This window comes from Gossypium hirsutum, chromosome A02 (genome assembly GCF_007990345.1).
Source record: "Gossypium hirsutum isolate 1008001.06 chromosome A02, Gossypium_hirsutum_v2.1, whole genome shotgun sequence".
Taxonomy (NCBI): Eukaryota; Viridiplantae; Streptophyta; class Magnoliopsida; order Malvales; family Malvaceae; genus Gossypium; species Gossypium hirsutum.
The window spans coordinates 3711902-3739272 of NC_053425.1; the positions used below are offsets into that span (position 1 = coordinate 3711902).

The following is a 27371-nucleotide window of genomic DNA, read 5'->3' on the forward strand; positions in this document are numbered from 1 at the left end:
AGGATGAATGGAGAGTCAAGCATGCCAAAATGGCTTGTAGGTCAATCACTTACTCTTTGCTGATGATAGTCTAAGGTTTGCTACAACATATAAGGTTAGTAAGGAAAAACACATGGGTATGTTAAAAACTTAGGAGGATAACTTACGATAAAAAATCAACAATGAGAAATTGATGTTGTTTTTTAACTCAAATAAAAAAAACTCATGAAAGATAAGAGATTCAGAATCTGTTCGGGTCTAAAGAATTTTTAATTTAGAGATGTACCTCAGACTTTCAACAAATCATGAAAAGAAAAGTATCTTTAAAAATCTTATTAATAAAGTTAGAAATAGAGTTGAGGTTGGTTCGACAAATTTCTTGCTTTCAATGGAAGAGAAATTTTTATAAAAGTTGTTTTACAAGCTATCCTTATGTATACATAAGAGATTCAGAATTTGTTCGGGTCTAAAGAATTTTTAATTTAGAGATGTACCTTAGACTCCCAACAGATCATGAAAAGAAAAGTATTTTTAAGAATCTTATTAATAAAGTTAGAGATAGAGTTGAGGTTGGTTCGACAAATTTCTTTCTTTCAATGGAAGAGAAATTTTTATAAAAGTTGTTTTACAAGCTATCCTCATGTATACTGTACAATGCTTACTCTTCCTTGAAACTCTGTGTCGAGATTACTAGGATGGTGTATGGTTATTGGTGACAAATCAAAGATAAGGGTAAAGGCATCTATTGGCTCAAATGGAATAAAGTTTGCAAACCAAAAGTTATGAGTGGTATTGGATTTCGAGAAACATACCTATTCAACCTTATGGTAATTGCTAAATAAGGATAGCTGACATACCCATCAAATGAATTCTTTATACTACAAGGTTCTAAAAGCTTACTATTTCTTAAACAACTCTTTTATGGAGTCTTAAGTGGGGCTATAACCCTTTTTATTTAAGAGTAGTCTTCGGAATGTTAAAATCGTTCTTGAATAGTGCAAGATGAAGAATTAAGAATGACTTTATGACTTGGATTAGAGATGATAAATGGCTACCAATACCCGCTAATTTGAATGTTGAATCCCTATGCATTAACATCCAACAAAAAGCCATGGTTTGTAAATTTATTAACCTCGAAGTATGACACGGAGAGAAGATGTTATTGAGGAATGTTGGGGAGAGATTGACTCCATTCAAAGCAGTTTTTGAATTGTTGTATGTCTGGGTTCAACAGGTTGGGTTAGAATTTTGTTTCTCGGCTCTGATGAGAGTCTGAGTACTTGAGACTAAGTTCATAAAGTGAGAGTGCCTCATCAGATCAGGTCATGTGTGGTGCACGACTACCTACCAAGAGGACGCGTGCATCACGTCCTTAGTAAGATTTGAACTCTTAAATCTTTAAATGACATCTAAGGTCACATACTAACCTTAAGCACTCGAACTCTCGTTTAAGTTGAGAGACAAAATGAGATGGTCGGTTTTCTAGGTTCATCCACCTCCAGATTGGAGCGTTTTAAGAAGGGAACAATGTCTCTAGCAAAACCAAGCCTTCCCAATTATATGTATTGGATCGAAGAATACCCCTTTGAATGAATCACATTACAGTTATTAAATAAATGTTAAAAAGAATTATTTCATAGGTTGTTGTAAATCTCTAACAAATGAAATTAAAGTACTGCCCATGTGATCTTTTTAAATAAATATATGGTTTTTTTAATTACATTTAAGATCACTAAATTATTAATAAGTTTATGTGTTGATCATTAAAGTTTAAAAAAATTACAAAATGGTCATTAAATTATTTAAAAACTTTCATTTTAAGTCATTGAGTTGTTAAAATTATTGTTATATGGCTTCTTTATTCACATCGCTTGCATCAATCGAAAGTTCTTCTTCCTTTTTTTTTTACAATTTAATCAATTTTTTTAATAAAACATCTTTAAAATTCACAAATATGCAGACTGAAATTTAAACAACTTTCTTATCTGATTTCTGACACTAACTATCAAATCGATTCTATTGACAAATCGTCACTTGGAGCTCACTAGCCAGATTTTGAAAAAAAAAAAACTTAACAACCTAGTTACTAAAATAAAAATATTCAAATAGTTTAATAATTTAATTGAAAATTTTCAAATAGTTCAATGATGATTTTGTACCCGTTTGAAATTGAATGACCAAATCGTAAACTTATTAATAATTTAGTGGTTGGAGTGTAGTTTACCCCAAAAGGAATGGCTAAGGTCTGAAAACTCTGTTGTGATCTCTGTGTCGGTCCCTCTTGGTCATACCTCGTCTTTCAGACACAGCTTCCACCTCAGACACACTCTCCTTTCAGACAAAAACTTCCCATCTCAAATATCTCGCCATCCTCACCATCATCATCAAGCAATGGCATTTTCAAAGATCTTTTTTTTCTTCCCATTGCTCCTTTCAATTCTCTTCATCATCTCCCCTGTTTTCTGTGACAATGGTAACCTTTCTTCTTTTTTTGCTTCTTTTAACTTTCTGGATCTGGGTGCTTTGCTTTGTTGCTTAAGCAGTGTTGTTTGACCATTGACCTTGTTAATTTCTCTGAAATCTGTGTAAATTTTACTCTTCTTAAGTGGTTATTCAATGCAGGTATTAGCTATTTTTTTCCCATTTTTTCTTATATGTTCTGCTTGCAAATCCATATTTATGAACCCATTTGGATGCATCTAGTCGGTTTTTTTTTGTCTAATTATTTACCTAAATGTGTTTCAATTGGTGTTCTGTTATAGCCTTTCTTTGTTGGTCTTTTGTTGTTTGAAGAATATGGATAGTTGCAATTCATCCTGCTTGTCATCGTTACTTGTTTCTTGTTCTTCGTCGGATTAGAACATAAAGTTACATGACAAACTTGATCTATATCGACATTGAATAGATCCGGCATTAGAACTTTGTTAGAAATTTACTGGCTTAGCAACTTGTGGAAGTTCATACTTAGTGTTATTTCAGTCCCTTAAAAGAAGATTTGAGGTAATAGGTTCAAGTATTTACATTCAAAGCTTGGTTTGAACTTAAAGTGTAATGCCGTTTTGGGTATGTCCGGTCAGTGAGAAAATCTAGCTAATGAGAACAACCGCAAGGCAATTATCGGCATCATCTTTATAGCTCTCCTGTTTTGTCTGAAACTGAAGTATGTTAAAGAGTTACGGATTGTATTTCCGGCGGTTCACGGGAAAACCTACTTCTATCGATAATGTCTTGCCCTTGTTATGGTTCTTATCTTGTAAAGAACCTTTGATTTACGATATATGTATATGGAGCTTGTTGAAGAGAGCTCCTAATCTGAAATAGGCTAACATGAACTAGCAAATTGTGGTTCATATAGGCCCCCACTCGAAGGATCTTGAGCAGATCTCCTAGATTGAACTTGTTTTTGTTTTGCCATAATTGATGTGTATGTCAGGGTCTTCGGAAGGTCGGTTCTGCTATTATTGTTCTCTCAGTTACTTTCTCTTGATTCGTGTAAATGTATGTTGTGTGTTGCCATATTGCTAGAATCTGGGTTTGAGATTGCCAGTCCTTCAGTTCTCTCTTGGAACTAGAAGTTTTCGTGTTACTCTCTGACTGCAGAAAACAGTTACTAGTTCCCCCATTCTAAGATGATGTTCATGAGGAAAGTGTTTGTGAAGTTGAATGAATCATGTTGATATAAGAAATGTTTTTCTCGTATACTGTAACATGACTCGCCTTGTTATGGATTAATCGGTTCGATTTTTGAGTAACTTCATGAGTTGCACTGTCTTGCATTTACTTTGTTAGCATCTGCAATACGTATCTAATCATCAGATTTCGTCTCGACAATCAACAGATGAGGAAGATGATCTTCTTAAAGGCATCAATAGTTACCGAGCTTCGTTAAACTTGACAAGCCTAACAACAAATGAGAACGCCGAGTGCCTTGCTTATGAACTAGCCGAAGAATTCAAGAACCAACCTTGCACAAACTCCACAGGCGCCAACACAGTCCCAGGCACCGAACCACAGTTTGCCAACTATCCAAACATTTTAGCCAAATGCCATTTGAATGTTTCTGTCACAAGGGACGGAGCAGTAATGCCTGCTTGTGTTCCGAACCTGGCTCCTAGTCTTGTGCTCACTAATTTTACGCAGTCTCAATACTCTGAAAACCTCAATGAAACCAAGTATACAGGAATCGGGATCGGTTCCGAAGGAGACTGGATAGTTGTTGTCCTAACAACCAATACAGCTGAAGGAAACTACGCTACGGCTACTACTACTGCTACTACTAGTGCGGCCAATTCAGTTTCCGAGATAATCATAATTTATCACCTTCTATTGCTCCTCATGGCTGCTTTCTACATGTTATGAGCAGCTAATCCTTTAAAGACTACACAAAAATCATATGTTTTCATGTACTAATAAGCTTGGATTATTTTTTTCCCTTTTTGGGAAAATTTTCATATGATTCCGGGTTAGATAGGTAATTTCTTATTGTTTTCGGTGTGGGTTTTGTCTGGTTAAAAATAATGAGATATTTTAGACCTTGGATTATTTCGTGTCCGACCTTAAGCATATTAAGTTTGAGACATTTCAGGTTTGTACGTGTTTTACGATATTTTCAAGTTATTTCAAGTTCGTACAAAGTTTTGACAATCATTTTTCATTCGAATCTTTTCGAGTTATTTCAATTTTACATCCGAAAAAAAAATTATTAACAAAAAACTTTTCACAAAATCATCATCATTAGATGTGGGATACTCATATACTAAGTAAAAGTATCATAGAGGCTCTTGTACTAGAATTAGATTTCATTTTACCCACTACGCAAAAAGTGGACAAATTAATCTCTGCACCCTGAATCAAAGAGCAAACTAGTAATTTCAATTAAAATTTTCACTCATTTATACTATTAAAAATTAACATGGCTGACGAAACAATAAGACAGTGACGTGCGGCGTGCTACGTATATTGCATATTGTCATACAAAGACTAATTTTTAATAGAATGATAAATTTGCTCTTATATTTAACGTACATGTATTAATTTTCTCATTTTTTGAGAAGAGATGACAAAATACAATCTAACTTCTAGTATAAGGGCCTCTATGGTACTTTTACTTAGATACCCTCAAATTCTTGATTATGAATTTAAAAGTTATAATTACTTGCACTAAAAGCTATCCTTGGATGCACAAGGAAGCTCAAGCTGAATAATTAATTCGTAAAACTAACTCGACTTACCATTAAACATGGTTTGCATAGATGGTACTCGAACATAGGTATATAAGCTCTAAATTGAATATTTAATTCGTACAAACAATTCAACTCACGATTAAACCTGGTTTACATAGATGGTACTCGAACGTAGGTATATAACTTGACAATTGATCGTAAAATCGAAAATAATCCAAGTTGAAGCTATCTAGAAAACGAAGTTTACTTCCAGGCTGCTTACAATCTTTAAACAATTGTACTGTTTAGAACAACTTATTGTTGTTGAAACATGAATCTTTAAAAAAGTTTCATTAAGCACTCTTTAATCTAGTTTGGGTCATGAAAAGATACCTTCTAAGTGCAAGCAATAAGACCCATGTGGTCTTTGAGATCTTCTCCTTTATCATTAGAAGCAATGCCGAGCTTAGAACGGTCTTCAAGATTTGTGCTTCTATTCCTTTGTAAAAACCGAGCAGCCCTTCCCTTTTCCATATTGTATAGAGTGCCCCCGAAACCGTCTTTTGTTTTTTTGATTCAGCTTCCTCAGTTTCATTGTTGTCATCCAAGTCTGCAGCCTGAATCGTGATCTTACACCTGCCAAGAAAGGAGGTCTACATTATCCAGTTCGACGTCATGCTAGAGGATCCCAGATAGAATTGACAAAGTACCTTATAGCAGGGTAAGTCACGAAAGTTGCGATACACTTTGCGACTGCACCGAGTACAAATGCAGAGAAAGCTGAAAGAGCTTCGGGGGATGAGTTTCTACTGGTTTTCTCCTTTAGCTGCCTCTTAAGTAGCCTTTGTTTCAATTGATCAAATGCAGTATACTGCAGAAAATTAAGTTTAAGACATTGTAATGTCATATCCTAATTTTTCCCATCAACTGAAAACAAAATGATGCTAAAACGATACGATATTTGGGATCTTGAAATCGGTTTACAATTCAACTACACTCAATATACTTGCTATTAATACAACCCTATATTGCAGAAGGCATGGTCAAGAACCTGAATAGATGGATTTGTAGTGAGGAGAAGAGATATGCCAAGAGCATCAAATGCTTCACTCAAAGAGCTCTCCGAAAGCAACTTCCAAAGTCCTTTGGATTTCCCGAATTTGCTTGTCTGCATTCTCGAGGATGCTGTATCCAAGGGCTGGTGTATATTAAAGTTAGATCCCAATATCCAATAGTAACACAAAATTGGGATGTTCATTAGGCATAATAAGGGAACCATAAAACATACAAGGAGGATATGGAAGCTTGCATGGAAATACGAATTCCCATACATTGTAGCTAAAGAATCTATTATGGATGATAGCTATGTATCCTTTTCCTTTTGAATTCAAGAAATGTGAATGGATTGATTTTTTCAAGGATTAAGTCCTTTTTCTAGCTAAACAAACAAGATTATTTTCGCCCTTTTCGAAGTTACAACTAACTAATTATATCAACAATTCTGATAAGAATCAATCATTGCAAGCACTGAACTGAATAACTTAATTCAACTCAAACTAACTAGCTAGTTAGCTTACACATAATTTTCCCAAGGTGGCACTCGAACTTGGGCACTCAAGGCCTCAATCTTTGCCACCACAACCAGGCCTCATTGGTAGCTAAACAAACAAGTTTCGACTTCCGGTTTCCAAAAGAAAGCAATGGTTTTAGTATATAATTCCATCTAATAACTGAACAAGATTCATTACATGGTTATCACAGTTCTATTAGTGAATACAAAGTTCTTAAATGGCTCACATGCAAACCAAACTCCCAAGTAATGTTCTGATCATACATATATACATATGCCTATATATACACATATACACAACAATCAAAACATCAGTACCTGTGTAATTATAACAGTACATGCCCCAGCAGCAACACCAACAATCAAATTTGCTTTAGTCCCAATAGTCTTGTTTCCAGTTTTCTTCAAGTACAGCCTTTTAAAGAAGCTATATCCATAAAAATAGATGAACTGTGAAATAAAAGACTGCAAATTTTTGGTCCCAAGACCTTGGTACAATGAAAGAAATTGACCGTTAGCTATAGCTTCCCACAAAACATCAGCAGTGTTCCTGTATGAATCAATGCATATATATCAAAACACCAAATCAAAGCAGCTCTTTAATTCTAGAACTGCAACAAATTATGATTAAATTACCGAAAACAAGTCAAACCCAAATAAAAAAATTTCTCAAAAAATTAAACTTCCCAATCCTAAATCATTTAGTCTTCCAATAAAATCCCAAACAATCATTAAAAAAAAAGGTAGTAAATTAAAATATCCAAAAATTTTCAGGTGGGACCCGAAAACAAAAAAAAATCTAAAACAATGGACCTGTATTTTTGTTGATGGTGAGCTCTAACTTCAGCTTGATACTTGGTTTTACAAGTATCAAGTGGGTATAAAATGGAGGTGCTGACAAGAGCTCCAATGGCTCCTGATGTTGCCTCTGCCAAAGATTCTAGATCAAACGCCATCGTTTTTAGCTCTATCTTCTTAGCATCAAAATTTGTACAGCTCTTTTCTTTTTCAATTGGAGAAAAAAAAAAGAGAGAGTATGAAACTCAAGATTTTGGGAAGATGGATATGGATTTATACAGAGTTCCAAGTTGGTCAATTGTAAAAGAAAGAAAGATGTTGAGAAGGAAGTTTTGGGAAAATGAAAGGAGAAATGGAGGCTAATTTTTTATGCCTTTTTTTTGTGTGTGTGTGTCCTTTTTCTCCTAACTTTGATTCTGCTTACCAAGGTTAAATTTTGTTATCAGTCCTTGTATTATATATAAATTGTAGATTTAGTCTTTGTTATCGAATTTTGAAAGTCGAGTCTGACTAAACGATATAGGTTAAATTCAATAAGTTAGATTACTTCCAAATGTTGAGGTGGCAAATATATTATTCACTGTGTATCATTATGTTATCTACGTAATACTTTAAGAAAAAGTTAGTTAATAGATTTAATAGTTGTTGTTTGTGTCAATAATGAAATTTTGAGATTCAAAAATTGTAGGGACTAAGTTCGGTCCAATTGAAAAATATGAAAAATCTACAACTTTACATATAGCACAAGATTAATAGAAGAATTTAACTAAATGAATTTAACCGCTATTGTGGGTCAGAACTAAAATATTGAAATTCGTAAAGTATAAAGATTAAAATTGACTAATTCCAAAACTAGAGAGAGTAAAACATATCATACTAAAATACAAAAATTAAATCCATAGTTTGTGCAAAGTATAGGAACTAATAGCACAATTTGACCACTTTTCATTTATCTCCTATCTTTAATTCTGCTTAATAGAAAAGGTTAAAATATGGTACAAGTCTTTAGAATTTTCATAACTTTTGAATTTAGTCCCTATAAATTTATTTTTAGGAATTTATCCCTTTAATTTTCAAAATTCAGGTCTAATTTTTAATATTGTCGATTTTTTTCTTAAATTTATTGGTGTGACATTTTGAAATAAAAAGAAATAATTACTTAATAGCCATTTAACTTAAAAAATAACATTATAATGATCTTAAATTTAGTAAAATAATTTTAATAATCTTAACAGTTACACCTAAATTTTAAAATATAAAAAATAAATAGAATAAATTTCTAAATATATATATATATTTTAAAATCTAAATTTACAAAAAGTAAATAATATGGCCTCTTGGCTTACGCCATCTTCTTCGGTCCCTTTTGGTGTGTATGGGGGTGATACTGCCACTAGATTATAGTACAGATATTATTTTGATATGGACATGGTTAAAATAGTATTTTCCTTAAATTTGAAATTTAATTTTTAATTTAATTTTTCTATACTTTTTAAGATATTATAATAAATTTGAATTGAACAAAATAATTTTATCAGCGAAATTTTGAGTTTAATTTTATTTGATTGTTTGATTTTTATCGATCTGAATCTAATATAAATATGATAAAAAATAAAATAAATATTCGTTATAACATTATAACAAAACCAAGATAAAACATTATTTAGCAATTGTACCTAAATTTTAAAATCTAAAAAAAAATTAAAAATAAAAGTATAGATATTATATTTTAAATTTATAAAAAATACAAAAACTTATAATATATTTTAACTCGTTAACAAATATGCAGTTTAAGTTATATTACAATTTGTGATATATTAATATAATTTCAAATATATTTTAAATAATTAATATAAATTATTTGTAAATTTAATTTAAATATATATTATATTTATAATTTGTAATTAATATAAATAAATGATCACAAGCCAAAAGCCAACCTTTTCAATTTTTTTATAATATTATAATTATGGTTGCTTTTGGTTTAAAAAGCACTTCTAAATATAATAGTAAACTCACTATTCTTTAAAGTTAATTAAATCTAAAATATGAGTCAAATTTTACTCAATTTTGCTTTTATTCAATCAAACATTTATTTTAAGTTTGAGCTAAATTGAATTTGTTTGTCAATTTTGTATTTAAGTTTAATAATATATTAAGGTTAATATCGAATTTAATAATATAAAAATATAAAAAAATCCGATAAGAGTCGTGAACTGTGCAAGTTAAATATTAGTAGGCTTGAATTTGACTCAATTGATAATTTGATCTCAACTCAATAATTATCGAATTAAATTTAAATTTTTTAGAATAAATCTTAAATAACTTACGAACATGAGTGTTTCATTTACACAAAAGTAATTAGACCAAAACTCAATAATACATTAGCCACCAGACACCTAGGCAACTAACGCCTCGATGGGAAAACATGCTAAGAGAGAACAAACACTTGTATCTAACTTTGTGCTTTTAGAAAAATAGCAAAGTAATCACAATTAGATATGGTAATGAGTCGGGTTAAATTTGAGTCGATATTAAATAAGATATTTACACTCATTTCTTATGACGAAACTCAATTAAAAATATAAATGAAATATCAGTATATACAAACTACTTGAGTTTAATTTAAAAAAACTCGAACTCAACTCAATAAAGTTGAAAGTATTAAATTGGGTTAGCCCATAATGGATTAAAAACCAAACCCATTAATATTCATGTTTCCCTACGTTATGAAGAATTTAGGTAGTGAAAAGTGGACAATTTTCATTATGTGATATTGTCTCATACCAATAAATCAAAACCGGTTTCATATTAAATGATCTTGTAAGTTTATCAAATTAATTTCACATTTATTTTTGTATAATAGATTATTAGATGTAATAATCTTCAATTAATTATTGAGTTGAACTCAAGTTCTAATTATCGATTGAGTCACTTTTTTATATTTTTATATTGTTAAATTATATTAATACGCTTAATATATATAATTAACTTTATGCTTAATTTTTAAATTAAAACTTAAATTTGAGTTTAAGTATAAAAATTTGTAAATGAAATTAATCGAGTTCAAACTTAAAAATATATATTGAATCGAACTCAAGTAAAATATTGAGCTCAAGCTTAACAGTGTTGAAATTCCACCGCTATCTCAGATCAATCTAAAATATTAACTACTTTTTTTGCACAGACCCGAACATAAAAAAAAAAAAAAAAAGCCAGCCCTATCCAAATACAAACGTTTGTGGGGGAAGAAAAACCATATTGATAAATAATTCATAAAATATATCAATTGGATAAATTTTTATCACAGACGTTCAGGGGAAAAAACACAATTAAAGCAAAAAGAAATTGGAGGCAGTGAGGTAGGAGGCGACCAATTCAAAGCGAGGTTCACGCCAAGAGGGAAGCCCAATCCGAAATCTATGACGAGAGAGAGCGCGAGACGACGATGGCGATGCTACAAAGCATTGTCGTTTTCACCCTTCTTCTCCTTATGTTGATCCTTATCATCATCATCATCATCATCATCGTTGTCTTCGCCTTCAAACCATGGCGCTTCTTCTCCTACCCCTCTCGCTGTCGCGCTATCAAGGTACACCTCCTTCTCTCCGTTCATTTCCATCCTCAATATCATCTTCCCTTCTTTTTTTTTTCTTTTTTTGTTAAAATTTTATGACGCGAAGTGTTATTTCTTTGGATCGTAAGAGAAATCTATTTCATTTTTAATGATTGTAAATTCGAGATTCCGGATCATCGCCTTTTGAGCTTAGGTGGAACTGGATTTGTTTTTTTCTTTGAGGTCTTATTTGTTAATATGCATTTTTGATGATTTCTGGTAGTTACAATTTTTTAAAAAAAAAAAAGTTAATTTCGAGACTGATTTACTGGAAAATCATTAGGTTGATTCGTATATTAGCTGTTTCATGTGCAGTGAATCAATGCGGCCTATTCGAGATTTTATATTGATGTTAGAGAAGTATATGGTTTTCAAGCGGATCAAAAGATTTATTTCATTTTTTCTGACGCAAAGTTTTCTTTAGATCTTAAGAGAAATCTCATTAGTTATTTCATCAGCATTGTTTTTGTATGATTGTAAATTCGAGATTGCGGATCATTCCTTTTGAGCTTAGGTAGAGCTGTATTTTTTTTTTTGAGGTCTTATTTGTTAGTACATATTTGATAATTTCTGGTGGTTACAGTTTTTTTTTCTTGCACGTTGATTTTGAGATTGATTTTCTAGAAGATTATTAGGTTGATTCATATGTTAGCTACTTTGTGTGCAATGAATCAATGCAGCCTGTTCGTAGTTTTTGTATTGATGTTAGAGGAGTATCCACTTTTCAAGTGGATCAAAAGATGATTGATGTGTAAAATGTTATCTGTTTTATATTAGTTGTTTGAAATGTCAATTTGATTCTTGAGTACTGGATATGACGTTTGATATGTACTCTTCTTCACCAGCTGTTTTGAAATTGTAGATTTCAACAATGAATATCAGTTATGGCAAGTAATTTGGTGGATTTAATATGGTAGGTAATATGCTCAGAGATCCATGACATTCATTCTGAGTTTGTTGACAATAACTGACCACTTAATGCGTATTTGCTAAGAATAAATGCCTATCCTAAGGGTACTTTTTAAGTTATCATTTTTAGAAATATTTATGCATCCATTATGGTAGTTTAGGATTTGTGTTTTTCCTTTTCAATGGAAGGAATAAATTTTTTATCAAACATTAGTATTAAGAAGTGACATTCCACACTTTCCATCAAGTCCTTTGTTGATTTCTATTGCTTGGATGCAAAAGCTTGCAAGAAGAGAAAAGTGGTTAATTTCATTTTCATTTACAATTTATCTTATAATTCGTTTTTGAACTCTCAGTAAGTGAGAAATTTGGATTGGAAGTAATGAAACCAACCAGCCAATAGACTGATTTTCCAATTATATCCTCTTATTTAAGTAAAAGATGGAGCAACAATCCTGATATCATATAATTTACTCATCATCTTCTTCATTTCTTCTGTCATATATCAAAACACAACTTTATTGAAATTAAATTTCACTTTAGTTGATTTCTCTCTGTTTCTCTTTAACTTTTCTCCTATCAATCCAAACACAAACTGCATGTTATGGAAGGAAGACTTGGGATCTTTCTTTAAACTTGCCGAGTTTTTCTTTATCTAAATCTGAAACTTGTGATAACATTTGTGTATCGTTATTATTTTCTTTCCTTTTAGTCCACCCCCCACCCCCCCCCCCCAAAAAAAAAAAGAAGGAAAAACCCAGAAACTTTTATGGTTTGTTTCTGTTTGAAACTCTTATGGTCGTCATATATTTGACAGTTTACATTTATTCCAGGTTGGTGAGTTGGAGAGACCTCTTGTATCAAATGATGTAGATCTGGCTCAAGATCAAAGCAATGATTTGACAAGAAACTATGATTTAGATGGAGAGTGTCACCTAAATGCAGCTCTTCTGCGGCCACCTCGTACTCAGGGACTTGTTCACAAACAACGGCTTTCCTCTGCATCTCGCCGTTTGGCTCTGGGTATTAACTTTTATGCCTCCATCTTTTGTTAATTTTCTCTTTATACTTATGACTATTCGGCTTAGGCAACCACGAATGCTAATGTTTTGCTCTGTACAGGTGATAGCGTGGTTGGAGATGTATCTGATCCTTTAGATGGTATTTTGGTTGGTCAGACACTAAAGCGTCGAGTGGTGACAGAGCACTTAGTTGAACTGCAAACACATGGTAGACCAGAAAACCAAAGTCAAAACTTGAGATTTGGCACGGAAAATGATAGACCACAAGAGTCTGTGCCCAACACTGACGCTATCAGTGATCAAAGTAATTTTCCTTTTCTATAAGGAGATTAATATGTTGGTCTATTTCTATTAGACTGAATATGTGAAGCATGTAATTATATCTTTCTGTTAGAAGTGCAGGAAGTTGCCTCTCTCTTCAGGTTGTCTCGGGTCCTTCTTGTGGACTTCATTGTTCTGTACTGTCAACAAGCACTGCAAGGCTACCATTGACCCTTGGAAGAGTTCCTCCAAGTTATTTATTATTAAAGGATTATGAGGTTTCTGGAAAGCATGCAATGATAACTTGGAATTTAAATGTAAACTCCTTATAAGTTGAATGACATGATTTGCATTTTGTTGCATTATGTATGTATGGTTCACTAAGTGTTTTAAATGTGTACAAACTTTATAGAAATTGAGATGGGAGCTGGTGGACATGGGTAGTCTGAATGGAACACTGTTGAATTCTTGTCCAATTCATCATCCTGATCCTGGAAGTAGGCTATGGGGTGACCCAGTGGAACTTGCAAGTGGAGACACAATAACAGTTGGCACAACCTCAAACATTTATGTAAGCCAACTGCTTTTCAATTTACTTGTAGTTCTGGCACTTTTGCTTTTAAAAATGTCAACTTTTCTAGATAAATTGTAATATATCTATATGTATTGGAGTTTGCATGAACAAGATCTTCTCTTTATTCACTTCTTCAGGATATTGGAGTATTTGCAAACTAGTAAAATTTTATTTTAGCAGTTTGACGAGATTGTCGTAATCTGGGAACATGAGTTTGGAAATGACTTCCTTTCTTTCCTTTTTGTACTCAGGATCATCTCACTAATGTTAAGTACCTTTTAAGAAATTGTGTCAAATGCCACAAGCAATATATACATTTGACATTCTAAAAATACTTAACTTTTTTTTTAATTCTATTTGTTGAAATTTTTTTATTTATTCCCAAGGAACTCTCATCTGCTTATGTTCCATAACTATTCTTCTATGTTGCTAAGATAAATTGAGGAACTGAACAGCAATGGTGCAAATCAGTTATGATAGATAGATTGTTGTCCAATCAATAAGAGAAGATCATTTATGGTAATGGGATTGTGGACATGATTGTTCACTTAACTGCTTGAGTTTTCTGATGGATTCTTTTGTTGTTTAAGTAATTTCTTTATGCAGTCAGTGCATATAATATGACCATTTTTGTTTGTAATGCATGGCATATTGGATTTGAAGCTATTTTTACTGATTGCTTTTTTATTTTTCTCCTGTAACAGGTCCATATTTCATCCCACAATGAGCGTCTGGTCCCTTTTGGAGTTGGTATGACTTCAGACCCTATGTCATTGCGTCGAGGAGGAAAGAAGCTTCCAATGGAAGATGTTTGCTATTATCATTGGCCTCTTCCTGGCATTAATCAGGTTTTCAATTTTTGATATTTTAGTTGATATTTTTCTGCTTCTACCAGAAGCAACAGAATTCGATATTTTCTTTGTGCTGATATTGCAGTTTGGAGTTTTTGGTATCTGTGATGGACATGGTGGCGTTGGTGCAGCTAAATCTGCAAGCAAGTTAGTCTTCTGTTCTCATCTTGAGTGTGTTCTTGCCAGGGTTTGTGACTAGTAATGTGCTTGTTTTCCCACCGTATCCACAGATGGAGTGTTATGGCTATACAAAATTAATGTTGTCCTCATATTTTTTAGAGTTTGTTTTTCTTTTGTACTCTTTGATACTTGTATATACATGTTCTTCTGTGTTGTCTCGTGCTTCTTCTAAATTGGCAAGTTCCATACTGAATGCCTGTATTGCTCTTCTCCTGTAGTTTGAAGCTTTGAATTTCAGATCTAAGGTTTCTGATAGGACAAAATACTAGTAATTCTGCCTTTTGTTAGCCATTATTTTGATTTTTAAGGAACTATTTTACTAAAATTTGAAGAATTTGATGTCTAGGATTCTGCCTGAGATGGTTGCTACCATTTTAACGGACTCTGTAAAAAGAGAGAGGGTTGTGTCAGAACAAGATGCCTCTGATGTTCTCAGAGATGCATTCTCTCAGACAGAAGCTTCTATGAATAACTATTATGAGGTTTTTCCTTCCCCTGTTTTATCTTATTTACTTTGCGGTTCTGTTTGCCCTTTCATTGGCTAATCTCTCATAGTGCATCGGAATGCACCTTAATATCCTCTATGTTAACCTGGACACGGGGGTATCAGATATGGGTATGTGTCCGACACAAGTGTACTTAAACTTTTTCGAAGTTTTTCCATTTACTTGGAAGATGATAGTCTATACTCATGTCCAAATGTGTCGAACGCAGGCACCAGACCTAGATATTTTAAGGAAAATGAAGAGTGCATGTAGCATAGAACGCCTTTGTATGTTGTATTTATCCTTTCCCTTTTTGTAATGGTTTGTACTATGCTAGAACTCTTTATTGTTGAATAATAATATAAATATTCTAGCTATTGCATTTTCACTTCTTTGGACATTTCATGGCCTTTTGGTCTTCACTAGATTTAATTGTTTATTTTCAATTATGGACCTTTTTTTCTGCCTTCGTTGAAATTGGTTTTTTTTGTATATCATCATAGTTTTTTACTTGCAGGGCTGTACAGCGACACTGCTTCTGGTTTGGGCTGATGCTGATGAAAACTTTTTTGCACAATGTGCAAATGTTGGAGATTCTGCATGTTTTATAAAGTAAGTGTTTCTATTCTTATTATTCCAAGTCGTAGGAGCTGTAAGGTGACTGTTATTTTACGATCAAATTCCATTGTGTAAAATATGGGTTCACTCAGAATTAGTTGTCTGCTATTCTTAGGAATATTGTGATTTGAAAGTTAAAAATACAGGATGGGTTGCTTTCAGCAATTCATAAAGACAGCTATTGGCATATGTTAGAAGCTACTTGTGCTAAGGTTTTGCTAGGTAGAATAGAAAGAAAATGGAAAATATGGAAAATTGGAGTAGAAAAATAGAAAGGTAGAAAATATATGTGTTCTTTCCATTGGTGTGTGTTTGGTAGGAAAAATGGGAAAATAGAAAGAAAAAGTATATTTTTTTCATTCATTGCTTGGTAGAGTTGAAAAATAAGAGGAAAGAAATGGAACTTTGGAAAAATGTATAATTTTGAACTAACTTACATCTCTCATTTTCTTGCCTCTTATCATTTCAATTGGAAAAATGATAGAAAATAATAATCTCTTTTATTTTATTTTCTCTCACTTTTTATTCCTACCAAAGACATTCAAAGTATATTTTCTTTTCTTTTTTTTCATTCCCCGTTTTCATCCTTCTTTTCCACTCAAACAAACATACCTTAAGTGCTGTCATTCTAGTCTCCGATTCATCTAACCATGCCTTTATATTGAAGTACTGATAATAGTGACAATTGTAGTTTGATTGCTTTGCCGGATGCTTCTTGTACTGTCAATCTATCTTATTTCTGTCTTACCTTGTGCAGAATTCTGTCCCTTTTTCTATTTTTTGGTATAATTTTCTTATCTTCTCATCGTCTATTTAAAAACAAAATGGTTATTATGATGATAGCTTCTGTTATTGTACTTATGACCCAATACAATTTTAATGACAGCATGGACGGTAAACAGATTAAGATGACTGAAGACCATAAAGTAACGAGTTGTTCTGAAAGACTCCGAATTGAAGGAATAGGGGAACCATTAAAAGATGGGGAAACACGGTTATGTGGTAAGTGCAAATTTCAGCATCTAGCCATTTCGGTCAGGATTCAGCAGCATCGCAAAATTAAGGTACATCATTTGCATATTTGACCATTCCATTTCAGGTTTGAACCTCGCTAGGATGCTTGGAGACAAATTTGTGAAACAGCAAGATTCTCGCTTTAGTTCCGAGCCTTATATAAGTCAAGTCGTGCATCTCAAAAAATCAAGTGGCGCATTTGCACTACTGGCAAGGTGATTCTATTTATCTGTCACTGTTGGGAATTTTTGTACGCTAAAATGTATTGCCATTGTTTTAGTGGTATTTTGTCATCTACTTTATCTGGACTCTTCATTTTTCCTAAAGCATTTGTGTCTGACATAGATTTGTACATTAGTATAGAGGGATTGATCTTCCAAATCTATGAAAAACCCATAAAAATATTTTGAGCATACCTATATCAAAAGGATATCCATATTAGACATTGTTGAGGGGAGGCCAACTCGTTTTGGAGTTTTGTAATTGTCATCCGTTGGGAGCCAGTGGACCTCTCTACGGGTCGGTATTGTCCCCTAGTTGGCGTTGTCTCCCGACTCTAGAAAGCCCTAGTGCCTGAGGTGATAGGTTCATACAGCAGGACACCTTGTCAAAATCAGTGCATAGTCACCTACCAAAGGAAATGTGGACGTTTGCCTATGGTAGGGTTTGAACCCCCAACCTATAGCTTATAGGTCGTCTTGAGGGAAGCATTTGTTGAGTAGAGGCCATCTCCTTCCGGAAATGTCTTTTAGATGTCATTTGTTGGGAGCCGACTAACCCTTCAATGGTTTGGTGCTGTCCCTAGTCGGGGTTTTATCTCTCGACTCTAGTGAGAGTCCAAGTGCTTGAGAGGAGCATGGTAACATTTGATTTAGCTGTCGGCTTTCGATAGATGACACTTTGAAGATTTCTCTGGAAGAAGTCGACCTCCCCTCAACAGACATTAACTTCCGAGTCCGGGTAAATATAGTCTGTCACTAAAGCCATGTTTTATCTACATTTTTGGGTTTAGCTCGCATAATATGATCCATTGTAGCTTGTCATTAACACCTTTTTGTTTTATTTACCTTTCCTAACCAGCCTTCTCGTGTTTTTCTTGTTTGGACTCTTTTTTATTATTTGGACATTTTGTTTGACATAGTTGAAATGTGGATCTGATTTGTGCACTGATTGCAGTGATGGATTGTGGGATGTTGTTAGCTTTAAGAAGGCAATTCAGTTAGTTGTACAGGTATTATTGTTATTATTGTAACATTATATACAATATACAGTTTCTAGACTTGTGGTCCCAACTTGATTAACCCGAATCTTCCTACCCGATTTAACCGTACAAAGTCAGCAACTTGAACCTGCCCAACCTGAATCCAGAAAAGATTCAAACCAAAGATTACTTGAATCTGAAATAATCTGAAGGCGGAATGATTCATACCCGAAATACCCAATCTTGAGTGCCAAAACCTGAAATTACTAGCTCTGGAAAATCAATAGGCAAATCTGAATGACCTGAGACTGAAACAACTCAAAACTGAAATTACCCGTATTAGAAATGACTTGACCTGAAAAACCGATAACCGAACCTGAATGACCTGAAACTGAAACAACAAATTTATATTTTAACCTGATCTTATAATTGACTGTGTAGGCGAGGGAGAGACATTCGACAGAAACGGAGAATTTGGCAGAGAAGATTGCTGAAGTCATGTTGAATGAGGCTAGAACTCAGCGCACAAAGGACAACACCTCTATTATTTTCATAGATTTTGACTCCATTTCCACAGTTTCTTCTTGTAAAGTCCGTCCCTAAATGTGATTTTCAAGCCCCTTATTTCTTTTAGTGTGAAATTTTTTTATTAATTTTATTTCCTAATGTATTTTCTATTTTGCTATCGCCCTTCCTTTTAGGCCTTAGCCATTATATGATGGCTGCTTTAATGGAATGTACTTTTTTTTTTCTTTCTAATGTATATAACTGAAAGGTTGCTTTGTATTGAAGAACTCAAAAATAGTGCAGCATTTAATCAACGGAACTTGACAACATTTCAACATATTCTTTTCACTTGCGGGCCGCACATGGCACGTCTTGTCAATGAATGGTATTAATAATTGAGATATATTTGACGCATTTATATGGTATGCAATTTAGTATTTGTATTTAAGCATTCTATTAATTTGGTGCGACTTTTAATTGCTCTCTCACTTATGAAATTATAAAAATATCTCATAATTGAGTTTAAAATAAGTTAGTCTTTTTCGTTTGCACCCATCAATTGAAAGTTATCTTCTATGGTTTAATTTTTTATCAAATAATTTTAAACATTATGTATTTTACAAATTAAAATTTAAATAATTTTTTTCTAAAAGACGGTTTGATTCATTTAAAATATGCTTTACTTGTCAATGGGAATTACTCAATTATACTGATCGTTGAATTGTTATTTGGAATTAACTACTTGGTCTTTAAAAATAAAACTTAACATCTCAATGATTTACAAATTTTTGAATAGTTTAATGATTTAAATAAAAATTTTTGAATTATTCAATAATCATTATGTAACTTTTTGAAGTTAAGAGACTAAAAATAAGATTACTAATAGTTTAGTTATCATGGGTGTAGTTTACCCATTTTTAACACGACGTAAAGGTTTTTGAGTAGGCTATATTTCAACTTTCTTTTATCACACAACTATACAAAATGGTCACTAACAATTAATAAATTTTTTTTTATCACTCAATTATAAAAAATCACAAAATAGTCGCGTACTTGATCGATAGTTAGTGTGCTGAGAGCGGCTACCTTAAAAACTTGGTTCACAGAGCCAAGAGTGCATCGGCTGCACATAGGCATACCATCACCCATCAAGGGGGCTTGAGCGCCTTACCCTTAGATAGGGTTTGAACCCATAACCTATATCATATAGGTCACCTTTTGGGGAAGGTGGTACCACTTCCCCTTGGTGAGTGACTGTACACCCATGCACAGTCAAGGCACTCCCAACTCTGTGAACTAGACCCTCAAGACAATCGTTTACCACATACCAGCTCTCAACAGAATAAGAAGACAATTCCCAAAAGACAATACCTTCAGTTGTTGGAGGACCGATCAAGAATCGACCCTCCAAAACAAGATTCATATATGCATCCAATCATACTTTTGTAAACCATATAACATAACCTTAGGTTCTAACTTTTGTAGACCATATCATTACACCTATCTTTTGAAAGTGATCCTCAAAGATACTGTGTGTAAACCTTTTAAAGCTACAGATCTTGTTAGTTTATGAAACAATATATGCCCTAGTTCCGATCAGATTCGACGTAAGGATATACACAGAAGTTAATAAAGCAAAGTCCAATAACTAACAAATCGTGATACAGGTTTTTGTTCGTGTAAACATCTAAATGCAGACAAGACAATGAATTAAAACGAGAAACTTACACCTTGTTTTCTACAAACACCACGAAACAACTCGGGCATCGGTAACGATTACGAACCGTGCTACAAAGAAACGAATTAGAGAACCTTCAATTGGCTCCACATCTACTACATTTCTATACATCAACGTATCTTGTTAGAGATGAGTTAAAAACCAGCCTTCTACAGCCGCTGGTTATGTGGGTTAGGATTCGTAAGCGCTTTCGCGAAGTAATTGCGGATCTCTGGAACTATACGCTGGATCAGATGTGAGTGCCTGCGATAATATTTAGCATGAGTGAAAACTTTCAGCTGTCGGTCATAGATTTTAATATGCAAAAACACAAAATCGATACCAACATGACGGTCAACCCTACTTCAAATAGCCCAAATTCACTTTTATCATTCCAAAATTCTAACTGATGGTACTACACTGACTGAAAGAATTTATCAAGGAATTATCACGCACACGGATGACTAAAACAAGTAGTTAAATACTGTATGATGACAAAAACAAGTAGTTAACTACTGTATGATGTTCTTTGTACTGCTAAATGCAGAGATGTGGCTGAAATACATACCCGGGTCTGTCGCTCAATTGAGAGAAATGCTCCAAGATAAACAAAATGCAAGTGTGCCTCAGTGATATAGCATGAAAAGCTTCGGAGAGTTCGTACATGCTAGAAACGTTGTCCAGGGTTACATCCTTCAACCCAAGCATAGATGTAATCAAACATCAATTCCAGATTTCAAAGCAGCAAAAGGATTCGAAATATCTATATATAGACAACCTTATTTTTAGCTTACCTGTGCAATGGTGTACTCACAGAGTCGCTTAAGCCCTTCCAAAAGATATTGATCAGCAGCTCCGAGCAGATCTTGTGCAATATCCAATGAAACATCTACTGATCCAGTGTATATAAATCTGTACAAAGAAACGAAGTCAACTACATAAAATGATGATCAAAATAAACAAAATGAAGTAAATCCATTGTTTATATATCCAGATCGAAGAATTTGTAATACCGCATCATCAACTCGAAAACCTCCCATCTAATGTTTGGAATTTCAATATCCCTTGCATCTTTTTCCTGCAAAATAAGCCAGCTACATTTTAAGTTCAAAGCTAAACTTAGAATTAGAGTACTAATACTTTTAACAAAGTCCAAAATAAGAACATAATTTTAACCCGAACACCAAGGGGGTAAGAAACCCTAGGCACCGATCTGGAAGAGGAAGGACAACCAACTGGAACATTAAAACACCACAGAAGGGAACTCACCCGATAACCACCATCAAACATAGCACGAAATGCATCTGAAGAAGCAAGAAGGCAGATTCTGTGCGCATAGAACCGCCTACCTGCAAAAGAAAAGAGGAAAAAATCTTAATTAAAACAAAAGCTGTATTTCTTCCACCATTGAATGTTTCTCCATAGCAAGTATCAAAGCTTTAAGCAAGCGGATTGTTAAACAACCTTCAACTAGGAAAGTAACATCAGATAATGTAGCATTGTTGACGTATTGCTCCCCCAAATAGACCTGCATTAAATCATATGATATAACAGAAGCTTAATATATAACTTCCAAAAGCATAAAGTATTCCCCTACATCTGAACTAATTAACAGAAAGCTTTCATTCCATTTCTGCAGTTTGAAATGATCACATAAACAAACATCGAAAAAAATCTGTAAAAAGAACTCTTATAATCACGATTATTGGTTTTTCATTTGGTTCCTGAGTACATTTCGAAATGCATGGGACTATATTAACCAACTTTTTCAAACTTGCCTGTGGTGTTGGAGAAGGGGGAGCAGCATCCATAGGAGAAAGCGTCATAGCTTTGTTGGCCAACTTGTACAGAGCTACAGCACCATCAAGTTGCTGTTTAGGGTTCGTAGAACCAAGAAGCCCAAGAAGCAACTCAAGTCCTGCATGAAAATAGAGAATAATCAACCTCCCGAAGCAACAAAAACACAACATGTGTGCTCCATTAATGCAATATGAATGAATGATTTTGGGATAACGGAAGAAGGGTAAAAGGATATGACCATTATTATCAATGAATATAGTTCTCTGATCATCAGGAGAACAAAGATGAGCTAGAGCAAAAGCCACTCGTCTTTGGACAGGCTTCTCGGCTACGCGCATCAGATACAGCAAATGATTCAAAACCTACAGAAGATAATTAAAACCAAAAACATCAGAGAGTAAAGATACACATTTAATGAGACCTAAAACATAAAAGAGCAACAAAGAGCTAGGTCATTCAACAGCCCAAACAGAAAATATACTAAATAAATAAGGGTAAAGGATGTTAAAGGAATGAAAATGCTTACTCGCCCATGAATCTTCTCCTCTAGTCTTTTCAACGTCTTGGCTACACAGTCTTTTGTCGCCTAACAATACCAGTTCCAATATTTAATCAGTTAAAACGAATAAAAACACAGAGTGGGAAGGGAAAGTTTTGAGCTCTTGTGGATATAATGCAGCAATTAAGTAATTAGCAGCATGAAAACTAAGGGGATAGTATGAGGCAATATCTGAAAGGGTTGACATACTTGAACAATAAATTCTCCATCTTGCAGCCGTTGGACACCACCCACCCTAATAAAGTCGGATACATTATCCTATGGCAAATAAAAATATAATAAAACAGTGTTACTCCAAAAAAGAAAAAGAAGAACAAATTTCCCAGGTCACAACTATAACAAGGTACCATACCTCATTATCTGCAAGACCATAAAGAGCAAATGCAGCATTGTGTTGCAAAGATCCATTCTTTGAATCTAGAAGCTTCAACAAAGGAACCAAACCACCCATATGTGCAATACCAGCTTGATTGTGCATGTCCTGACACCAAAAATTGTTTTTTAGTGATTGAGCTATCTGCTAGTTCCAGTTTATAGAAACAAGAACTTTAGTTGAGTACTAAGTTTCTCGGCAGCATAGGACAACAATTATTGGAAATTTTAAACCTACACATCTAGAAAAGGCCTCACTGAGTGTAAAAGAAACCGCCTAAACAAGAAAAACCATGGAGAAAACAAATCAGATTGTGCCTTTTGGGAAGATGCAAAACATATCCTGAAAAGTTTGAGATGCAGGATAGTTAATTCGGTGGAAAACAAGGATTGAGATGATGGGCTATTTTCCTGCAAAGCCATGATCATCGCACAACTTATAACAACCGCAAAATCACGAGAACAAGCAGTCCATTTGATGGAACCAATTTTGTGTAAACTAGTTTTTTCAAAACAGGGAAAAATCCGTAAAATTAACTTCAGTCTTTTTTATAAAAAAGTAAATATTTGGAGTAAATAAATTACTAGCTCGGGAAAAAGGACAAAGATCAGCAGGGTATGAAGATAAAGCCCATTACACATCCTTTACAGCATTGATAAAAACTTGAAATGATACGGTCAAGAAAATAACAATAATAACCTGTGCCAACCTCCCCAAAGCAAAGGCTGACATCTCTTTGAGCTGTATATCAGGAGAGTGAAGCATTTCAATCAAGGGTCTGACAGCACCCCTTTGTACAATATGAACCTGCAATCAGAGCGCATGTCAAAAAGAAGCAACAATGAAAAAGTAATGGTCAAGGGAAATTAAGTAAACATGGGGATCACTGCTCCTCTTAATCACTACAAGGACAGCAGAAATTATATGAAAAGCAAAATTCTTTCAAATGTTTGGAAAGTAATTTCAGAGTCAACAAGGAAGAAGTATCTTAAACCTAGTAAAGTATAAAAGAAAATCCACTCTTCACCTTGCAATCAGAATCGGTTGCGGCAAATTGCCCAAGTAGCAAAGCAGCCTCTCTTTGGCTTTCTGAGCAGCAGGAGCTGTTTTCCAACAAAACAAATTAATTAATAAGGGAGAACCTTGATAAACTGCAACACAAGAGAAGAGCCCAAAAGTAACAACTAAAAACTCATGCTATAACAAGTAAAAGAAAAGTAAAAAACTGAAGCATAGTAACATACGTAAGCAAACCAATGACAGGTTGCAAAGCCCCAGCAGCGAGAACTTCCCTTTTTATGTTTGGTGATGAATGCACCAGATTGCCAATCACACCAACCTACAAGGTGACGAGATTTTTTTTTAACGCTACAGCTGGTAAAAATTACTAAAACCCAGTGGAATTTGCAAAATTATCTTGTGTTTCAATAAAATTCTACCGCTTCATAGTGTATGGCAGCATCATCTGATCTCAGCATCGAGATGAGAGTAGGAAGAGCATTGCATTCAACGATCTGCAAAGCCATAGTATTCACTCCATTAACTAAACATTGAAGGCAATTTTATCAAATTCAACTTCCAAAGGCAGGTCAGTTACCTGATTCTTGTTTTCATCATTTTTGAATGCCAGGGTTCGTAATGCCCCAGCAGCTGCTCTTTGCACCTTTGTGTCAGTAAATTCAAGCAACTCAACAAGAGGTGGAATTCCACCTTCCATTCTGTCAAACAAATCAAGATAGTTATTGGAATAAACATGAAGTTAAACAAATAACTTGAAATAAAAACAGCACAATTTTAGCAAACCTGACACGGGTTTTAATGCTGCTATTCTCATGAGCAAGGTTGGTGATAGCATCAGCCGCTCTTCTAATGACACTGATAACAGCACGAGAAGTAGAACTATCCTTGTATCGCCTCAACAAATTCACAAGATGCGACAAGGCCCCAGAATCAACTATAAGTTGCTGATGTTCTGGCTGTTACCAGCAAAGGTAATAAATAGCAGATTCAGTGATTAACAATAGTGAATGCTAAATTTATTTGCATTTGCGTCACTAGCATAACATAAATCATGTAAAACCAAAGAAAATTACAAGACTAAATACATAACCAAGCTTTGGTGGCTTAGCAATAAAATCAATAAATCTAGATAGTATTTTCTGCATAATAATAGCATGAACAGATGCCGTCTCTATGCACCAGAATCATTTTCTTTTCACACCTCAAACTTTCTGGAAGTTTAAAATCAGCTTATGTAACATACTTTTTAACCAAAATAACATTTTACAGAAAACTTCATATATTTACTAATGCTACTAACAAGAAATTAAAAAAAAAAAATCATGCATACCATGAAAGAAGAAAATTTCCAATATATAATTCAAAACTTTAAGTCTTTAACTACAATAAATACTAAACTATATAAATAATGACTACTTTTGTAAAAATATAAATATTCAATAAAATCACCTTTACAGCAAGAAGTCCCAAAGCGAAAGCACTTCCTTTTTCAACCTCGTGTTCAAAAGGCTTCAAGCTTAGGTCACCTTCATCAGACAAAGGTGCTTGCAGATGCTTAACTAGAGCTGGAATCGCACCACCTTCAACTACCACATTAACAACTTCCTCTGCAAAAGAGAATATTAAAAGAAGAAAACATTTATTACCAATCATCCTGAAAAGGGATGGCAGCTGTTCGGATGTTTACTATTAGAGCATCTGTATGCGAATCCCATTATGATAGAAAATATTAGTATTACTATCCAGATCCGATTTAGATAGCATTATCTGTTTGAATATAGAAAGCAGTTAAAAGATAAAATCAAACAATAAAGAAATTTGAAGTTCAAATTCACTCATAATTAACAACAGTCTACTTCTAAGATACAAAAAGATAAATAATAAAAATAATTCCGGATTAAGTATCTATTAAAACATTATTATGTTTCATTACGCTTGACAATTTAACTTTAAGTAAATGTTATCATTACAATTTCTAATATTGGATTACTAGCTTAAATTTTTAGTAATAAAGACTACTTGAGAAGGCTCGAACTTCTCCGCAACTATAATTTTTTTTTCGTATTTTATAAATCGGAATCTAAAACGTAAATCTTCTATTCGAATTAAAAAAAAATATTCCATTATCCGAATTTCCAAAAATAAAACAAGATCGGATAGTACCGAATATCCTACATTTTTACTAGTCATATCTAATACCAAAAATTCAAAAAAAAAGTGAAAAACAGAGCAAAATTAAAAAAAGGTGTAAATAAGACTGAGATCGGAAGCTGGAGATTTCAAAAATATTTACCGTTCTTTGCGAGCTCAGCGAGCACGTGAGTGGCACGCTTGGCGGCGGCGCGATCGGATTCGTGCCAGGAGAAGGCGCAGTCGAGGACCTTAACCTGAGCGGTGACTTCGGCCAAGAGAGCACGGCGGGCGTCGCCGGTAGGTAGCGGAGTAGCATCTCTATCCTCTTGAATTTCTTCCTCCAGTTTCCGTTTTTGCCCCTTTCGTTCTTGCAGGCCCTGTTCCTCGCACCTCTGAAGCTCCATCAAGAAGGAAAACCAAAGAGAGGAAAAGGTTTATTATCGGAAATGAGACCAGTGATTTGAAAAGAAACAGTGTGGATCAGGGGTATTTTGGAGATTTAGCAAAAAAAGAGCGGAGCTTTTTTTTTTCCTTCCTTTCCTTTTCTTTCCGTTATGGTCTTGTCTTCTTAAAGAAAAGGAAGGTAAATTTTTAGTTTTGGTCCTTATACTATACTATAAATTTGGGATTCATCTTTTGTATTTTATTTTATTATAATTCGGTTTATCTATTTATATAATGTAATTAATTAATCCGAATAATTAATACCTCGTTAACATATGGTCATGGATTCTTTTAGAAAAATCCTTTCCAACTCATAATCCCAAACATGGACTATTTATTTTATGTTGAAATCAAGGTTGTTATAATCAGATCGATCAATCAATCGATCAGGAATAGGTCGATACACTAGTTCAGAGGAGGTTGAATCGATTGACTTTTAAACCAGTATGGACCGAGTGAATTGGTCTAAAAACCAATTGAATCGCGATTGAACTATATTTTTCTATTTCTAATATTTTTATTTTAATAAATTTTTTAATAATTTATTTAATCAAACTGGACCAACTGCTCGGATCAAT

General features: G+C 33.7%; 4 protein-coding genes across 6 annotated transcripts; 2 read left to right on the forward strand and 2 right to left on the reverse strand.

Annotated features, from left to right (window-relative positions):
- Positions 1-2212: 2212 nt before the first annotated feature.
- On the forward strand, positions 2213-4623 carry LOC107942829 (uncharacterized GPI-anchored protein At3g06035). Its single transcript, XM_016876548.2, has 2 exons — positions 2213-2452; positions 3818-4623. Exons 1-2 carry the CDS (start codon positions 2371-2373, stop codon positions 4336-4338), a joined length of 603 nt encoding a protein of 200 aa, XP_016732037.1. The 5' UTR covers positions 2213-2370; the 3' UTR covers positions 4339-4623.
- A 612-nt stretch (positions 4624-5235) lies between these two features.
- Positions 5236-7896, reverse strand: LOC107942827 (peroxisomal adenine nucleotide carrier 1). Of its 2 annotated transcripts, none has more exons than XM_016876545.2 (5): positions 7525-7896; positions 7030-7261; positions 6193-6339; positions 5852-6012; positions 5236-5777 (listed from the first exon to the last, which is right to left on the reverse strand). In XM_016876545.2, the coding sequence occupies exons 1-5, from the start codon at positions 7665-7667 to the stop codon at positions 5495-5497; spliced, it is 966 nt and encodes a 321-aa protein (XP_016732034.1). In that variant the 5' UTR covers positions 7668-7896; the 3' UTR covers positions 5236-5494. The 2 variants fall into 2 exon arrangements, with proteins under 2 accessions (XP_016732034.1, XP_040944863.1); XM_041088929.1 differs by having other exon boundaries at positions 7030-7138; positions 7525-7886.
- A 2809-nt stretch (positions 7897-10705) lies between these two features.
- On the forward strand, positions 10706-19084 carry LOC107942836 (protein phosphatase 2C 70). 2 transcript variants are annotated; one of them, XM_016876561.2, is made up of 14 exons: positions 10981-11101; positions 11988-12038; positions 12868-13057; positions 13157-13360; positions 13459-13634; positions 13730-13888; positions 14596-14739; positions 14828-14889; positions 15269-15404; positions 15925-16019; positions 16912-17027; positions 17125-17254; positions 18216-18270; positions 18682-19084. In XM_016876561.2, the coding sequence occupies exons 2-14, from the start codon at positions 12036-12038 to the stop codon at positions 18841-18843; spliced, it is 1632 nt and encodes a 543-aa protein (XP_016732050.2). In that variant the 5' UTR covers positions 10981-11101; positions 11988-12035; the 3' UTR covers positions 18844-19084. The 2 variants fall into 2 exon arrangements, with proteins under 2 accessions (XP_016732049.2, XP_016732050.2); XM_016876560.2 differs by lacking the exon at positions 11988-12038 and having other exon boundaries at positions 10706-11101.
- Positions 19085-20373: 1289 nt separating this feature from the next.
- Positions 20374-26895, reverse strand: LOC107942831 (ARM REPEAT PROTEIN INTERACTING WITH ABF2). The gene is made up of 19 exons (XM_016876552.2): positions 26510-26895; positions 25666-25823; positions 25000-25172; positions 24794-24914; positions 24636-24710; positions 24441-24535; positions 24224-24299; positions 23896-24003; positions 23176-23304; positions 23013-23081; positions 22791-22850; positions 22503-22626; positions 22243-22382; positions 21929-21992; positions 21734-21813; positions 21478-21542; positions 21259-21376; positions 21033-21157; positions 20374-20728 (listed from the first exon to the last, which is right to left on the reverse strand). Exons 1-19 carry the CDS (start codon positions 26751-26753, stop codon positions 20635-20637), a joined length of 2118 nt encoding a protein of 705 aa, XP_016732041.2. The 5' UTR covers positions 26754-26895; the 3' UTR covers positions 20374-20634.
- Positions 26896-27371: the final 476 nt, after the last annotated feature.

Bases quoted from the DNA above. Each gene is read 5' to 3' on its own strand.
- LOC107942829 (XM_016876548.2), top strand. From the start codon at position 2,371: ATGGCATTTTCAAAGATCTTTTTTTTCTTCCCATTGCTCCTTTCAATT. The intron at 2,453-3,817 runs GTAACCTTTCTT...GACAATCAACAG, and splicing joins CCCTGTTTTCTGTGACAATG to ATGAGGAAGATGATCTTCTT.
- LOC107942827 (XM_016876545.2), bottom strand. From the start codon at position 7,667: ATGGCGTTTGATCTAGAATCTTTGGCAGAGGCAACATCAGGAGCCATT. The intron at 6,013-6,192 runs GTTCTTGACCAT...AATTTTCTGCAG, and splicing joins CTACAAATCCATCTATTCAG to TATACTGCATTTGATCAATT. The intron at 5,778-5,851 runs GTACTTTGTCAA...CTTTCTTGGCAG, and splicing joins GTGACTTACCCTGCTATAAG to GTGTAAGATCACGATTCAGG.
- LOC107942836 (XM_016876560.2), top strand. From the start codon at position 10,958: ATGGCGATGCTACAAAGCATTGTCGTTTTCACCCTTCTTCTCCTTATG. The intron at 11,102-12,867 runs GTACACCTCCTT...CATTTATTCCAG, and splicing joins CTCGCTGTCGCGCTATCAAG to GTTGGTGAGTTGGAGAGACC. The intron at 14,890-15,268 runs GTTAGTCTTCTG...TTTGATGTCTAG, and splicing joins GCAGCTAAATCTGCAAGCAA to GATTCTGCCTGAGATGGTTG.
- LOC107942831 (XM_016876552.2), bottom strand. From the start codon at position 26,753: ATGGAGCTTCAGAGGTGCGAGGAACAGGGCCTGCAAGAACGAAAGGGG. The intron at 21,814-21,928 runs GTTGTTTAACAA...TTTCTTTTGCAG, and splicing joins TGTTACTTTCCTAGTTGAAG to GTAGGCGGTTCTATGCGCAC. The intron at 21,158-21,258 runs GTAAGCTAAAAA...CTTGGGTTGAAG, and splicing joins GTGAGTACACCATTGCACAG to GATGTAACCCTGGACAACGT.